The sequence below is a fragment of the Hippopotamus amphibius genome, chromosome X, assembly GCF_030028045.1.
Source record: "Hippopotamus amphibius kiboko isolate mHipAmp2 chromosome X, mHipAmp2.hap2, whole genome shotgun sequence".
NCBI classification, from domain to species: domain Eukaryota; kingdom Metazoa; phylum Chordata; class Mammalia; order Artiodactyla; family Hippopotamidae; genus Hippopotamus; species Hippopotamus amphibius.
In genome coordinates, this window is record NC_080203.1 from 46,516,405 (window position 1) to 46,533,961 (window position 17,557).

Below are 17,557 nucleotides of genomic sequence, written 5' to 3' on the forward strand. Positions count from 1 at the left end.
AAGAGTTCCTTGAAGCCCTTGTCCCCAATCTCCTCAACTTGGAGCAGCAGGTTCAGTCAAGGCACAAAATGGCAGTTGAAGAGCCCTCCTCCCCTCATCCATGGGTCAGAGCCAAATCTTACACCACCAACAGTTTGCTTCTTCTTTTTGCCCCAATTCCAGATAATATCAAGATGCCCAAGATTGATCCAGAATGATCCCAATGAAGCAGAGAGTGGTCCAGAATGATCCCAATGAAGCAGAGAGTGATGCCCATAAACCTAAAACACCAGGGCAGAGCCAGAAAAACAAGAGCTTCTGTTTAGATGTCCACTCTCCTGGTAAGTCTAGAATTCTGTCATCACTTCCTTGTTAGCAGTTAAGTTAAAGGGATAGATGGCTTAAGTGCCTTTAAGGAGCATAGAAGGCTCTTGCAACCTTGTATTTTTCACTCCTCATCCTTCTGCTACTCCTCTTTCAGATTATTCTCGTCCTTGTCTTTTTTCCCCTCTAATCTTTACATATTGGACCTAGGTCCCTGATTGTCAAGTGAAATTAAAAGACATTTTAACTCTAGAGAAAGACACCAACAAAGCATAATGACTTGTATTTGACAAGACTTGAGAGTGTCTGAGTTAGTTCAAAACATGGGAAATTGGTTGCATTCTTATATTTTGATTTTGTAGATTGTAAATGATATATATGTATAGTAGTTATATACATAATAGTTATATATATAGTAGTTATATATATATCATTTACAATCTACATATAGTAGTATATAACTACTATACATATATATATGTACATATATATATAGAGAGAGAAATCTAGGATAGATTTCAAAGAATTCTAATTACCTAGTGCTGGAATTGTGTTCTGACCTTTCCAGGAGCACTTTGTTGACATAAGAATAATCACTGCTCTAGGGTAAATTTTTTAGATCTATAATAACAGATACATAGAGGCATGAGGCCTCTCCCACATCTTATGGTAGGCATTTATTTGAGATTTTTGTTTGACTAGTCCAACCTCATAGGAACTCAAATTGTAATTCTCTTATGAAAATTTCCAGTGAATTTAACCAAACATAAATCTGAAGATCTGTCCAAATGTAGTGACTTGATCTAAACTCTTGAAGAGAGAAATGGGAAAAATAGTTGGAAGTCACATTGTTAAGTTGAATCATGTATGTTTCTCTAGTGGCCATTTAGGGTCACTGCTAGTAAACAGAATGGAACAATTATTAGTTCATAGTATCTCTCAAATAAATGGCTTAGTGAATTGATTTGATGGTATATTTTAACTCATGTAACTTTTTAGTTAGGGCAGAAAGGAGATGTGGATTGATGATACTAATTTTTGTTGAAAGACTTTTTAAATGAGAAGTAAATGTACATAAGTAGACCATCTCCATGGTGAAGTTTTAGGATTCTTATATGTGAGTCTTACTATATTTTGGTTATAAATAGTTCTCCTTGAGTAAATTATGGAACAGATTTGAAAGTGAGAGAGAAAGTAGTTTTATTCCATGGGATTTTTTATATACCAGGTAATAATTATAACTACTATGCATGCTTACCATGTACCTCTGCAATTAAGTAGTCTGCACAGCTATCCCTCTGTATCCACAAGGGATTGGTCCCAGGGCTCTCCTTCCCTCACCCCTCAGGATACCAAAATCCATGGTGCTCAAATCCCTTGTATAAAATGCTATAGTATTTGCATATAACCTACTTACATCCTTCAGTATAATTTAAATCATCTCCAGATTACTTATAATACCAAATTCAGTATGAATTATATGTAAATAGTTTCCAGCATGGGGAAAATTCAAGGTTCGCCTTTTGGAACTTCCTGGAATTTAAAAATAATATTTTTGATCTGCCACTGGTTGAACCAGCGGGTGTGGAACCCACAGGTGCGGAGAGCCGACTATATAATGAACTCAAAGTAGTGGTTCCCAAATTCCGATGCAAGTGTGTAATAAAGTTCTTACTAATCCTGAATAAAACGAAGCAAAGATATTATGAGATTTTAAAATAAAGTTAAATTGATGCAATATAAAGATTGCTGAATTCTGACTCTATTTTCTTTTTTGCATTTTGAGATGTTAAACTATACTTTTTAAATTAAATGATTATTTGGATGATGGTAAGGCAGGTTTTTCACCACAATGCCCATAGGTGGAAAAATTAAAACTGGCAAATCACTGTCAGTCACTCATTTTGTATGTATGAAATTTTATTTGTCTGTGGAATCCCCAGAGTTTGGAACAATGCTTTAAGCATGGTTCAGCTTTACAGCCACATGCTAAGATTTGTGGTGTTATCTGTAAAGAGGTTCTCATTTTATGTCTCTTCCTGTCTCATCAGAGGTAGAAAAATGATAGTAGAAACAGTAAGTTCTAGATAAAGGTTTATTTTATAAGCTACAACTTATTCATTGTTTCTTTGCGGTGTTTTACTTGTTGTTTTGACAGTTCAGACAAAAGTTTTTGAAACCAGTTTCACTTTTTGTTTTTCATAAAGTAACTTCTCATATCTGACCTCTCTGAGAGTTTCTAGAGCTGTTGAAGGGCAAAGAGTTCAGAAAACCTCAAATACTATAATGATTGAGTGAGTCTGTTTAAGATCTATTTCCCCAAGTGGGGAAAGCAGGGAGGGTTGGAGGGGAATGAATTGGGAGATTGGGATACCAAATTGTACGCTCTAAATATATGTAGTTTATTGTATATTAACTGTATCTCAATAAAAGTTCTAAAAAAAAAAAGATCTATTTGAGAAATCTAAATTTGGGGAATTTACTTGGCTAAGTGAATTTCTGATGAAAGAGAAATTCAGTTTGTGTGGGTTCCCTGTTTATTGACAACTATGCCTTTTTCCAGAGAGCCGACCTGAAATACTTTCTGTCACAGAGCTGATAGAGAGAGTTAACGAAGTTTCTAAGCTTAGCATTGCTCATGAAATCGTGGTAAATCAAGATTTTTATATGGAAGAGTGTGTATTACCTCCCAATAGGTATCAACTCTTCTGTTTTTTCCACTTTTCCTCCTGGCATAGGTACATAGCACAAATGACTTTTGATCAGGTTTGAAGCATTTTTATAAATACAGTTAATGTTTTAGTGTGTCTTAAATGGTACCAATAAATAAAACAGAGGAGTTAGTGTAATTATTAGTTTCATAGACTGAAAGCAGGAAAACTATGTTTAAACAGGGAATAAATCAATGAAATTATTGTCAGAATATTCATTTTGGTATCTCATTTAACAGTGAAACAGTGAATTTCACATCTTAGCTTTGGGGGATGTAGCTACTAGCAGTTATTCTCTTGTCTATAGATTGACAAAGTACAAATGAAAAGATTACTTTTCTAATAGTGGTATTGCCAACTCTTCATGGGATAAGAGATTTCAGGGAACATTTCTGCTTCATAATCAACAATAAAAATTCTGTGAACCAAGATCAGAACCCATTAATAAATAATGCCCCTCAAAAATCAGACTTCATTCTGGTTCTTATTAATTATATTGATACTGCAATACATAAATGAGTCATTAAGTAAGTATGAATTGAATACTTCTAATGGTTTGTTAATAGTTAAATGGGTAAATTTCTTTGTTAGAACCTATATTATATATAATAGTCTAATTTCCCAGGTTTAAAAGTAGCTTCTATTTTGCCACTTTGGGTTTTCTATTATTTAAGCACCTGTTTTGTCAGTGTTCCTCTTGATCTTCACACTTCTTAGTTTGCCCACAGGTACTCATGCCAGGTACAGCTTCCCTGAAGGAGGTTTTCACCCAAACACAGGCCTCCTAGCATCTTCCTCACTGCCTTCACTGTCCCTGGAGCCTTAGTTCGATTTATTTTTCTGCTGGCAGGGGTGCAGAGAAAGTGAAACTAGGAGAGTGAAGGTCTGTTAAAACGGCTGGGGGTTGTGGTGGTGTTGAGGGGCTGGGAAATGAAGTAGAGGGAATAGTACTATTTAGAGCTCGATGTTCATTGTTTTGTTATTAACAGCCTTATCCTAGCATAGAAATGCAAGAAAGTATACTGGAAAAGGTATTGAAATAGAATTTGGGGTTATTTATTATCTATAGATAGTGATTGGTTTTATCTTCGGACTTATAAAATGATACTAACTATAGTTATGGCTTCCTAACAAAAATCTCATTGTCAGATATTTATTCAACAAACATTTACTGAGTATGTACTAGGTGGAAGGCAGAATGTTAAATGCTGGAGACATATTGATGAGTAAGATGCTGGCTTTGCCATCAAGAAGCTTCTGTAGGGAAGACAGTCAAATAGTACATAGCTCCTATGCAGTGATAAGTTCTCTCACATCTAGTATATGGAGTTCCATGTTCATGCTTAACTGCATGAGGAGGGTCAGGGAAGACTTTCCTGATAAAGTAACACTTGAGTTGAGTCTTGGAATATGAATAGGTGCTTTTCAGGTGGTCTAGAGGGAAGGGGATTTACCTGGAAGTAGAAATGACATGTCAGAGGCATAGAATGGTGGTGGGTGATTATATATTCATTATAAGTAGATTGTTATTGTTGAAGAACAGAGTCTTAGAAGGAGATTGGTGATAAGGTAGGCGAAGTGGCAGAATAGGATCATGAAGGATTTTAGAGGCCATGTATCTTGTTGGTGATAGGAGCTTCTAAAGGACTTTAAATGAGCATGTCATTATGATCAGATTCTTATCTTAGAAAAATTATTGGTTATAGCAAGAATATGTGGTGTTGTGGGAGTAAGACTTTGTTGGGGCAGGAAGACCATTTACTAAACTATTGCAGTAGTCCAGGTAGGTAATGATGGCAGATGGGGACAGATTCCAGAGATATTTAAGAATCAAAATCTCTGGAACTTGGTGACCAAGTACATTAAAAGGATGAGGGGAAGTAATTATTACACACTAGATAAATAATAGTTGGTGACATCTCACAAATGGGATTGGTGTGTTGGGGAAGGAACTTTGTCTTTTTTTAAATTTATCTTTGTATTGCTGGTAAAATTTTTAACAAAATCCTGTGTTACTAGTGTATTTTTAATGGGAAAAAGATAAGCTTCATGGTTTGCTTGCATAAGAAACAGGTTTGAGAGGGGAAGATTAGGAGTTCAGTTTTAGGCTTGCTGAATTTGAGTTGCATATAAGATTTTCCTGTATTATCAAGAAGGAAAATCCTTTCCTGGATTTCACGACTGACGGGAAAAGATCATCTAGTTCAAAGGTATAAGTCTATGAATATAGAAACCAAGGCACACATTTAAGTTAGATGAAGAACCAAAGCTAGAACTTAAGGGCTCAATTCCTAGTTTGTGGTTCTTCTTACTACAGGAGGAGAGCTTCCCTGGAATCATGAGGTATCCTTCTGAGAGAAATTGGTCAATGACTTTGCATCTGAGATTAAACTCAGTTTATTCAACTCTGCTGAAGTCTAAACATAACTCCTGTTCTGTCAATGTAATGGTCTTTCATTATCTTAAATGATGTTTGGGATTTAGGAGATTATGATCCTATATCAATTCTCTGGGTAAAGAGCAATTTGCTCATTTAACCTTCTTATAGTCTGGAAGGCAGGATTATGGAGACAATGTACAATGCTTTGGGGGACCATCTGAAAGACCAGCTATCAAGTACTCCCCCTGACTTCACTCGTGCTCTTGAACTCCTAAAAGAAGTTAAGGAGGTGAGTAACCAACTTCCCATTTGTGGATATTAAGTTCCTGAGCATCCCAGACCTTTTGATTGTTGATGGCTACCAATTATTCTAAGTATCATACTTCCTTTCTGCACATGGTCCACTACTTAAATAGGTGATATGGAAAGGCTTCCATTTTATTTGTGTGAGATGAAGCTTAAAGTTGCAATATTGCTGTAACAGCACAGTACATCATTCAATTAAAGAGATTTTCAGTGAACCCCCATTATGTTTTATGTGTTTCAGAAGCACATAGACAAATAAGAGAGCCCTTGCCAACAAAGAACTTACACTTTTGAGTCAAAAGGTTATTTCTAGTGACCCTTAATGATTTCTTTGCCTATTTCCTCTTTGCCCTTTGAAATAAAACAATCTAATAATGTCCTTATCCCTTATTAAGAATAACCCATCACCTTGTGGTGGTATGTATTTTATATTTTTTTGTATCGTGCATTTGTTTTTATTACACTCTTGTTTTTATTCCTACCCTTATCTCATTCTGCCCAGAAAATAATATGGCCAATGAAGCCTTAAATTATAATTGGCTCCTAAACAGAGAGAAATAATATTCTTTATAAGAAATTTGGATACCTAGTTTCTGGACCCCCAAAGACATAGGCTGGGATACCTTTGTCTTAAGGGAATTGTTCATTGGAGAGTGTTTGGGCTTCTAAACAATTTGGCTCCATTGATTTTCTTTTCTGGGCAGATCTTGCTATCACTGGTATTACCACGCCAGAACTGCCTAAGAAAAGAGATTGAAGAAGCTCTGGACATGGATCTCCTCAAGCAGGAAGCAGAGCATGGGGCCCTGGATGTCCCTCATCTCTCTAACTACATTCTCAATTTGATGACCCTGCTATGTGCACCAGTCTGAGATGAAGCAGTGCAAAAACTAGAGAACATAACAGATCCTGTGCAGTTACTGAGATGAGAAACTGTATGTACTATCCTTGAAATCTGTCTTAGACACTGTGACAGAAAACTCTGGGCCAGATACTTTGTTATAGCCTCTGCCTTGCCTAGCTCTTCTATACTGAAGAATGAATTAATACCCCTACTGTTCTTCTCTGGACTATTGGCTTTTATTTTCCAAGGACAGACTCTCAGGGCTCTTTTAATGATCTTTAAATCAGTTGGGTCCTTTTTAAGAAATGATGGGTTAAGACACTAGAGTACAGTAATTCTTTCTTTTGGAAATTCCAAACAGCCCTTTCCCAGATATTCTCCTATGTGTCCTAACTCAAACCCTGTGGGGGGACACGTATGAGGATTATTGCTGTTTCACAGGTAGAAGAACCAAGACCCAGAAAGGTAAAGTGACATGTCCAATGAGTTAGAAATTCAACCACCATCATTCCAACTGCCCACAGAGAGTTAAGATTTTGGTCATTTTTCTGAGAAGATGGAGTAACTACAGTGGAAAGAACTCTAGACTGGTAACTAAAAGGTCAGAAGATATATCTGTTCCCAGCTCTGCCAACAACTCATTCTGTGGCCTTGGGTCCCTGGCTACAGTGTCTTTATTTGTAAATTGACATAGGACTACAGTTTTTAAGGTCATTTTTTAACTCTAAAATCCTGTGATTTTAGGACTCTTAGCTTGGGTTCCACCTCTCCACACTAGATTTCCCTTCAGAGAGTAAGCATTTGATTTTTTTGACAGGGGTATCTTCCATATTCTGGGCCTGATGAAAATGGACATGATGAACTATACTATCCAAAGCCTTCGACCCTACCCGCAGGAACATTCTGTACAGTATGAACGAGGTAAATTCCAGGAACTCCTTGACAAGCAGTGCAGTATGTTCAAAATTTAAGGACAGGAAAGGGGAGATTTGACCTTGGGTCTGCTTTCTTAGAGTGATAGGGTATTTTCTATTTTTTGAATAGTTTCTCCCTTGGGCAAGGGGTAGGAAGAAGGAACATTTCTCTAAGACAAAAAGACCTACAAAATCACTTATTTATTGACCAAGAATATATCTTCAAGCCTTAGTCTTCAAGCCTTGGAGTTTGAAGATATTCATATATTCCTTTCTATGTCATAGATCTCCTTGATTGCACCGCAAAATGGCTAACCAAAACAGCTCTAGACCTCACTACACCATCTTCAAGTTCTCCTGACTCTCCCAGCTCCTCCCGATCACCTCCAAATTGGGCAACGAACAACTCACAGCTTTCCGGTTCCACAGTGGTGCTATACCAGGGTTACCTGAACCTTCTTTGGAATTGTGACAGTGAAGAGTTTCCTGAGGTAGGAATGTGTGTGTTAGAGCATTGCCTTTTTGTTTTGTATTCAGTACCTTCACTGGAACCCTCTTCTCCTGACAGCTTGCTCTTCCTTGCCTCACCAGACCTTGCCGATGGATAGATTCCAGCTGCAGAACATGGAGTCCTAGTTGAACCAGTTAACCATCCTGGCCTCAGTCTTGCTAGTGGCCAGAAGTTTCTCTGGTAATGTTTTATTTAGCTCACCAGCATTTGTGGATAAACTGAAACATGTAACCAAGGCCCTGACGGAGGAATTTAACTCCAGGTAAACTTCATAGATCTTTCTGAGAGTTGAAAATAGTATGTGGTTTTGGGGACTTAGGCAGTTAATATATTATTGCTTATTCATCACAAACACACAAAGGACCTTGGGAGCCATCTGCAAAGGCTGTTGTTGTCTTTCAATAAATCGTGTTAAGGCTTGCCATAGAGACAAATAAAATGTCTTTCCAAGGAGAGTATGGAAGCTAGTTTGCTACAAACAATTCATTACTGTGTTAGCTAAAAATGAGTCACTATATACTTAAATGAGTGACACTGGATTTGTGTATGTGTATCCAGAAGTTGATCACTTGGTCAATAATATTGATTGATCATTTGTTGCATGCAGGGCACCACAATCAAAGTAAAAAGAGGAATTGGAAGTTCAGGTCTCAATATATTTACAATTTAATTGGTGAAGTAGGGAAAACAGCCATGGAAAATGCCTAAGAAAATCTTAAAACAGTATTTGAATAAAGTGTATGGGGCTAAAGAATACTGAGTGGATCCAAGGATGGAACTGAACCCTTGTCCAATTTACTTGTTTTCTTTGAAGTGGAGTATAGTACTGTATGTATAAATTAATTGGCACCTTGAGGGTAACAATGATGGCATTTCACACACTGGGTCCTGCTGTCTGCTAGTGGTGGACAGTTGGAATTCTTTTCTGAGCAGACCTGGCTTCTGGTGTGGGGTTCTCTGGGCTTTGCCCCTATGCCAAGGCCACTTTGCTTTCTGTCCTTCATTATCTAGGCCTGAAGAGTCTCTCGTGAGTGTGAGTGAACAAGTGTCTCAGGAAATCCATGAAGGCCTCAAAGACATGGGACTCACTGTCCTGAATAGTGAAAAGACAGCATCTCTTATAGGCCAACTTCAGAACATCGCCAAGAAAGAGAACTGTGTTTGTAGCATCATTAGTAAGAATTCTATGGTGGTGGTGGTGGTGGGGAGGGGTGGCAAGAATGTGGAGGATGAGAAGGTGGACTCAACCCTGGAATTCAGTTATTAAGCCATTCAAAAATGGAAAAGCATGATCATTGGGAAAGTCTTTTGGCTTTAGTTTCCTTATGTATAATGTGCAGGATTGAAATAGATCTCATTCAGTTTGAAGAATGAATATATGGTTTTAAGGTATATCTGCAGCTAGGATATATACCTTGCAGGTGTGAGATACTCTCCCACCAACCTACTAAGTCATTCCTGGTCGTTCTCTAACTGTAATCCAAGACCTATGATGGTAAACCCTTTATCCATCTCATGCTTTAAGTTACCATGAAGGTCCTTACTTCCCTCTAAGGAACTGATGCTAATTTAGGCTGTAGGACATATTCCATGCTGGAATGGAATCAGTGAACTCAGCCACCGTGCTTCTAATTTTTGCGTCTTGACGTAGTCTAATTTGGGCTTGTGGGCCTGAACTTGGTACACTGGCTGCAATGTGGTCCTTAGAATTTCAAGTACAATGTCTAGGATCCTCTTGTTAGGTCAAATGCACACCAGGAGCTCACTTAGCATCACATAACATTATGAACAGCCAGAAATTTACTAGCTTGACATTTTTTGATCATACATTGTCTCCAGGAGCTTGATAACATTCCTTCTTCCAAAATAAACAAACCTCATTTATGTGGTTTACCTAAATGAGTGTGTAGGTATGTGAAAATCTCAGTTAATTTAAACTTTGGTGAACAGAAAGTGCAAGGGCATTGTGAATTTCTTCTGAAACCTCTTTGATCTTTCCCTTTTAACTTTTTCTTGCTCACAGATCAGCGGATCCACTTGTTTCTCAGATGTTGTTTGGTTCGCGGTATGCAGGAGTCTCTGCTGGACTTCCCTGGAGGCCTTATTCTCATCAAGGGGGAGTTGGCAGAACTGGGTTTAAAGTTTGTCAATCTGATGCATCACAATCAGCAGGTATTTAGCCCCTACTATGATGAAATCCTAAAAGATATCATCCCTCCAGCTCAGACACAAGAAACAGAAGTGGAGTCTATCTGATAGTGCTGGACCCCAACTATGGCAACAGGAGAGAGGGCTTAGCATGTTCCTGGGATGACATCACCTGTGGCCAGCAGAGCAGCCTCTTTCTCACTACAGCCTGGACACAGGGCTGCAGAATTCAAGCATGTAAACACCAACTAGCCCAACCCCCTTCACAATAAACTTCTGAGCTGCAAGAAAACTTCAGTTCCTTCTGGTTGCAACTGAATCCAGATTCTGTGCCCTTATCCCCTACTATCGGAGAAGCCACTGAGCCCTCAGTTCTCCCTTCACTGGCTGATCATTCTTCAGTATGCTGGCATGAGCAAGCATCAGGTAATAGCGAATAATGATAACATTATTTTCTCCAATGGAAAATCATTTCCTTGACGGTTGGGAAAACTTTTTGTGGAATTTTCCAAAGTATGTGTTATGGAAGTATAAGGGCTTCTAGAAGTTAGAAATACACTGAGTTACAGATCAAGAGAGGACATAGAACTCCATTTCCAGTACCAAATTTTCCCTATAATTTTAAAGATGCAGTAATAGTAAGAGCCCCCACCTCCTGTTCTGGTGTGGGGCACGAAGCAGTATGAACTGGGGACTGGATGAAACAAGCATTCAGTTGAGGACAGTTCTCAGCCTCAGTGGGATCTCTCTCTCTCTCTCTCTCTCTCTCTCTCTCTCTCTCTCTCTCTAGTGATCCTGGGAGTCAGGTTTAGACTCTTTCAGGCCAACACCAAATCCAAGCACTTAGCTCACTGACACTTGTATCAAGTTCATCTCTGGTCCCATTCTATAGCTGAATCAATCTCCTGTTGTCCCATTTCTAGGCTTAGAACACTCCATTCTTCTTGACAGAAATGATGTGGGTATTCAAGGGTGGGGCAGCCACCATGCTTCTTTCAACTTGCAGTCTGAGCCTCTAACACCCAGGTTGTGATTGTCAACTCAGTTGGCATCACAAATGATAGATGTTCTAGGTCCACAAGGATCTGGGCTTGTTTTCTGAAATTGTAGAGATGACAATTTCAGGCCAACTGCAACAGACCAACAGTGATGTAGGAAATTGCGGGGGGAGGGGGGGTGAAATCAGTTTGCCTTTGGACTTGTTTGAAATGGACAGGAGAAAATAGAAATTCATTTGTGGGATATTACAACTGGGTGGGGAGAAACTGTCCTCACCATTTCAGGGGACGGAAGGAACTGAGTATAACTTACTTAATCCTAGAATAATAACAGATGGGATTTGGGTTCCATTAGTCCCAGGGTAATTTTTCTAGAGGGTGGATCCCAGGTGGTTGACACAGTTAGGTGAATAGAATGATACTTTTACTTTGGCTGGATGTGAGGCACACAGAGAAGCTGAGGAATGGATTATTCAAGGGTTCTAATCTTGTAACTTAGTCTCAGGAAAGAGACTGAGGCTGGTTAATGGGTATTTAATAAACAGGCAGTGAACTTTGTCTAGTTGGATTTTCTAATCTGATTTGCCAAATTTAATACATTTTTTAAAAATCTTAATTTTGGAGACCTGACCGTCTTACAGAAAAATGTACTCTGAAGGGATCCCTGTGGAGATGACTGGGTAGTTGGTGGATACAGACATTAGACTGAAATGAAACTTTGCCTTATCCTTTAAAATTTGGTATAATTGATTTCTTAGAGATTCTGAGTTGGTTCTATATCTCCATGTGGAGGAGATACAAATCTTAATCTTAAACAGGGAAAGATGGCTCCATTCAATCCTGCTCACCCCTTAGGGAATACACACATACACATATACACAATATAAATATATATACATATGTATCATGTATGATATATATGTAAATTGGTAGTGTGTACACATGGTTAAAAAAGACATATGGTGAAAAGTCAATTTCCCTCACCCCCCTGTGTCTCATTCCTCTACCCAGAGGAAATCATTGTTTTTTAGGTTTTTGTGTATCCTTCCAGAGATATTCTATGCAAATGCAAGTACATATTATAATAATAATGTTTATGAACACATATATGCCAGGCACTGTTTTAAACTTTCTATATATATGATTTTATTTATTCCTCCACAGTTTATCTGCAATCTTTTTTTCTAGTTCTAATGCAGTATGGCACAAGAAACTCTAATTGGGAGTTAGAACCTGTTTTTTGTTTGTCTTCTCTGGCTGAGTGAGTTAAGGGAAAATCTTTTCACATTTCTGGGCTTTTTCTTTATTTATAAAATTGTGTATTTAGAACAAATTAGTGATTTTATTATTTAATCTTACACAGTCATTTTTCCAAAACAATGAAATATTCCCAGAAGGCCATGAATGAGATAAAAAATAGGTAGCTTGAGTTGAAGGAGAGCTGAACGAGGTAGTTTTGAAGATTGTTTGAAGCCACTAGACTAGATGATCTTGAAAGGTTCCTGCATCATTTTCTTACAGCTGCTGTAACAATTTACCATGAACCTGCTGGCTTAAAATAACACACATTTATTCTCTTATAGCCCCAGAAGTCAAGTACCAAATCAACTTTACTGAGTCTAAACCAAGGTTTTGGCAAAGCCACAGTCCTTTTGACAGCCTTTCTTTAGGGAAGAATTTCTTAACTTGCCTTTTTTAATTCTAGAGCCACATTCTTGTATTCCTTGCCTTGTGACCCATTCCTCCATCATCCAAGCCAGCAGCATAGTATCTTGCTTCAGTCATCACATTGCCTTCTTCTTCTGTGTCAAGTATCCCTCTCCTTTCCTCTTTATAAGGACACTTATTATTACATTTAGGGCCACCAAGATCTCCCCATCTCAAGATTCTTAACGTAATCACATCTGCAAAGTCCCTTTTGCCAAATAAGTTTTCAGGGACTAAGGCATGGATATCCTTGGAGGCCATTATTCAGCTTACTCCAGTCTGCCTTCTGACCCCCAAAGATTCGTATCCACCCTTCATGCAAAACACATTCACCTCATCCCAATATTCCCCCAAAGTCTCAACATATTACATACCAATTCAAGTCCAAAATCTCACCTGTAAACCATTTAGCCAGGTATGTGAGAAACTGGGTATGATCCTCCCTGTGGCAAATTTTTTTTTCCATCGCTGTGTCTGTGAACTAGTAAAAAAGTTACCTCTTCCCAAATTACAGTGGTGGGATAGGTATAAGATAATAGTTACAGACATTCCTACCCCAAATTGGAGAAAATGAAAAAAGAGTTATTGCTCCAAGCAATCTTGAAATCCAACGAGGTAAACTCCACCAGGCTGCAAGGCCTGGGATAATCTTCTGTGGCTGGAGGTTCTGCTCTTTGTGCCTGAGGCTCCACACTTTATTTACATCCAAGGTTCTGCACTCAGAGTCATCCTTTCATTTTTCTTGAAGGATGGTGCATGTTTCCAGCTGAATCCTTTTTATCAGTTTGTTTCCTGCCTGTAGGATTTAGGGAGTCCAGTAACCTTCCTTCATTTGATCTTCTCTCCATCCCTCTGTCCCATTCAGTTCTAGTTGGCAGTGTTTCTGTTGATATAATATTCTCAAAAACCTTATGGGTCTACTGTGTATGTGTCAAGGATTCACTTCATTTGATCAGAGGATTGTCCATAGATTCCTAGATAATTCTCTCTATTCCTGGATTCTGCTGAGAAGGTTGAGGGGAACCCAGGAGTCATATGTTTAATCTCCTCAAAGAGCCCTTGGTGTAAATGAATAATCTGATCTTTTCACCCTTCCAAAGCTCTCACATAAGGTGGTCCACCCATATCTTTGGTTTTCTCTTTAGGGCATGCTTTCCTCATAGTAAATCTCTTAATTTTGACATCTTTTACAATCTGAATACTCTGAGAATTTCCCAATTCATAAAGTCCTGGTTCCTTTATGCTTAACAGTTCTTCTATTAAATTTGTCTCTTCATTCTTGTTTTCTACTACAAGTACCAAGAAGAAAACAGGCCATACATTCATCATTTTACTTGAAATTCTCCTCAAATAAATTATGAAGTGCATCCCTTACAAGTTCTGCTTTCTACACAAATATAGGACACAATTGAGTTGAGCGTTTTGCCACTTTATAACAAGGTGACCCTTTCCTCCAGTTTCCAAAAACACATTCCCTATTTCTTTCTGAACCCTCACCAGCAGTGCCTTTAACATGTATATATCTACCAAAAATCTACAACAATTTAGGTAGTCTCTAGAATGATACAGCGTTTCTCTGCTGTGCAAATTAAATCCTTCTATAATTTTTAGAGATATACTTTACATAGCATAAAATTCCCCATTTTAAAAATAATTCAAGGATTTTCAATATATTCATTCTGTTGTACAATTATCACAATCCAACTTAATATTCCCATCATCCTAAAAAGAAACCCTGTGCCTATTAACTGTCAGTCCCAATTCCCTATTTCCATTATCCCTGAATCCCTTAATCTACATTTCTAGGGGTCCCTTTGTGAGCTATGTTCCCTATGATCCCATGGTGGCTTAGCTCTGGGATGAGCCTGGCAAGGGAAGGGAGCAAAGCCCTATGGCTGACAACCATCTACCTTATGCCGGAGTGGCAGCTGCCCTCCCAAGGCAAGGACCTCAGCAGTGGGGTAAGTAGCTAAGAGGGCAGTTTCTCTCAGGGACAAGCTGTCTGGAAGTGTGAGAAGACTCTCTTTGCATGTAAACTCACCTCAAGATCTCACATCCCAGAGCTAGAGAGGGGACAGAGACTCTTGGTGACTGGTGTCTATGTATTGCTGGTTTCTTCACACCAACTTAGATCTTTAGCACTGGTTTAGAAGATGTTGTTCAAGTTCCCAGCTGCAGAAATGCCCATTGTCCTGGACTTCTGGGCCTTCAGGACTAACTGATAAGCCACCTTAAATGCTTGTCCCAAAGTAAGGATTATCTCATAAGTTAGATCCTGGGAGGAAACATCGAAGCAAAAGAATCTGTGTTTTAGGAGCTACTACTGCTCTTTCTCTAATGCCTGTCCTGTTCTCATATCCTTACAAAGAGTACAGGCATAGGAATCAGCTAGCTGAGAAATTGCACTGACAATATGAGCTACAATTGCAACTGAATTACCCCATTTAATCTTTAAAACAACCCAATGAGATTGGTTATATTATATCCCCCCACCTTTTTTTTTTTTTTTTTTTTTTGACAGATGAGGAGTTGGACACAGGGTGAAGTTAAGTTGGGAGAGATCATATAGCTAGTGAGTGGCAGAACCTGGAATCAAAGAGAGGCAGGCTGTTCCCAAAGTCTGTTCTCCTAACTTCACTGACACAAGGCAAGTGATAAGGTTTTGCACGTACAAATATAAATTTATTGTCCCATGTGGGAAAAGAATCTGAAAAAGAACATATACATGTATATGTTTAACTGAATCACTTGGCTGTAGATCTGAAACTAACACAACATTGTAAATCAGCTATACATCAACATAAAATTAAAAAAATATATAAATGTATTGTCCCACAGTTCTGGAGGCTAGATGTCTGAAATCAAGGTGTCGGAAGGGTTCATTCCTCTGAGAGCTGTGAAGGAAGGATCTGTTCTAGGCCTCTCTTGCAGGTGGTTGTCTTCTCCATGTCTCTTCACATCATCAACACATTGTATGTGTTTCTCTGTATAAATGTCTCCCTTTTATGGGGACACTATTCACATTTGATAGGTGTCCATCTGACTCCAGTATGACTTCATCTTAACTAATTACACCTGCAACAGCCCTATTTCCAATAAGATTACATCTGAAGGTACTGGGGATCAGGATTTCAACATATGCATTTTGGGAGAGGACACTATTCAACCCATGACAGGGCACACTGGCTTTATGGGCTCCATCATTATCTTTCTTCCACCTCTCTGTGGGTTGTAGTGTGTGCTCCCTCTTCAGAGAGGCCAGTGACATCCATAAACAAGCTGGAGCCGAAATTTGATGAAAGAAATTTTATTGCCAGGAAAGGCATGTGTCCTCAAAGGGAAAATGGAGAGGCATTTCAGATAAACTGTCAGACTTATAGTTTGGTAAATAGGGGCAGCATGTTGGCAAAGGGGAAGTCTGGGGAAGCTCAAGGCCTTGCTTGACCTAAGATATACTTTTCTAGAAGCTGAAAAACCTTCTGCCACTAGAATGTTGGGCAAGCCCCTTCTTTCCTCTGTGCTTTAGTGGCACCACTTGTTATGGGCTGAATTGTGTTCTCCCCAAATTCATATGTTGAAATCTTATCCCCCAGTGTCTAAGAATGTGACTCTATTTGAAGATAGGGCCTTTAAAAAGGTAATGAGGTTAAGATGACTTTGTTAGCATGTGCCCTAATCCAATTTGACTGGTGTTCTGATATGAGGAGGAGATTAGAACACACAGAGAGATACCAGGGATGTATAAGCATAGAGAGATGACCATGTGAAGAGACAGCAAGAAGGTGGCCATCTGCAAGCCAAGGAGAGAGGCCTCAGAAGAAACCAAACCTCCTAACACCTTCATCTTGGACCTCTGGCCTCCAGAACTATGAGAAAATAAATTTCTGTTGTTTAAGCCACCTAGTCTGTGGTATTTTGTTATGGCAGACCTAGAAAAATAATAGACCACTAAATACAGAGAAATTGGACTGGATGATAGCTAAGGCTTCATTCATGCATCAAATAATCACTACATGTTGATCACATGCCAGGTGATGAGGCAATCCTTCAGATGTTTTGCTCTAAGATGACATTCTGCTGGGGAGCGAGCAAGGTCCTGGGGTTTCCTGGCTATTGATCTACCTCAGGGCATGCCTTCACAACTGAGCTCCCCAACCTCCAGAGAGTGTGCTCTCCTACTGTCACATTATCACCTTTCTTTGATACAGGTTAGAGTCCTAGGAACAGCCAGGCATCCTTTCACCCCACTTTAATTTGGTGGGGGTGGGGGACAGTGTCTAGCCTTGCCTGTTCTAGGTTTGAGGTTTCTGCCCTTTGATATGGGCACTGAAGGGATGAAGGGTTCACATCCAACCAGTTGCTTTCTCTAATACAGTGGTTATAGAATGGTGGGATTACAAAAGGTAGTACCTGGAGGGGAATTATGTGATCATTAAGGGCATGATGCTTATAGGAAGCCAAATGGGAGCAATGGAATCCACAGTGTGCACTAGGGCTGGAGGTAGGGACTATAGGCAGAGATCCCAGGAATAGGGGCATCAGTCCAGAGGCAAGTTCTGGGACAAAGTGTTGGGAGCAGAGAGTGATACACAGAAGCCAGAGGTATTCTGAGGGAAGGCACACAACTTAATTGGAGATGAGGGATGGAAAAGAGCATCATCAAGCCACTCCCTCTGGAGTTCTGACTGCTGCTTCTGGGGCACCTTCCCCACAAAGGCTCCTGAGCCATAATGGG

The 17,557-nt window shown here is 39.2% G+C and overlaps 1 protein-coding gene and 1 pseudogene across 1 annotated transcript; both read left to right on the plus strand.

Annotated features, from left to right (window-relative positions):
* The window catches only part of LOC130841426 (nuclear RNA export factor 3-like), a 579,609-nt pseudogene that overhangs the window by 539,184 nt on the left and 22,868 nt on the right, over nucleotides 1–17,557 (plus strand).
* Nucleotides 194–10,225, plus strand: LOC130841301 (T-complex protein 11 X-linked protein 2-like). The gene is given in 9 exon segments (XM_057717390.1): nucleotides 194–320; nucleotides 2,867–2,999; nucleotides 5,563–5,683; nucleotides 6,405–6,622; nucleotides 7,359–7,498; nucleotides 7,744–7,949; nucleotides 8,050–8,231; nucleotides 8,981–9,144; nucleotides 9,993–10,225. Coding segments are annotated over 9 exon segments (1,524 nt in total).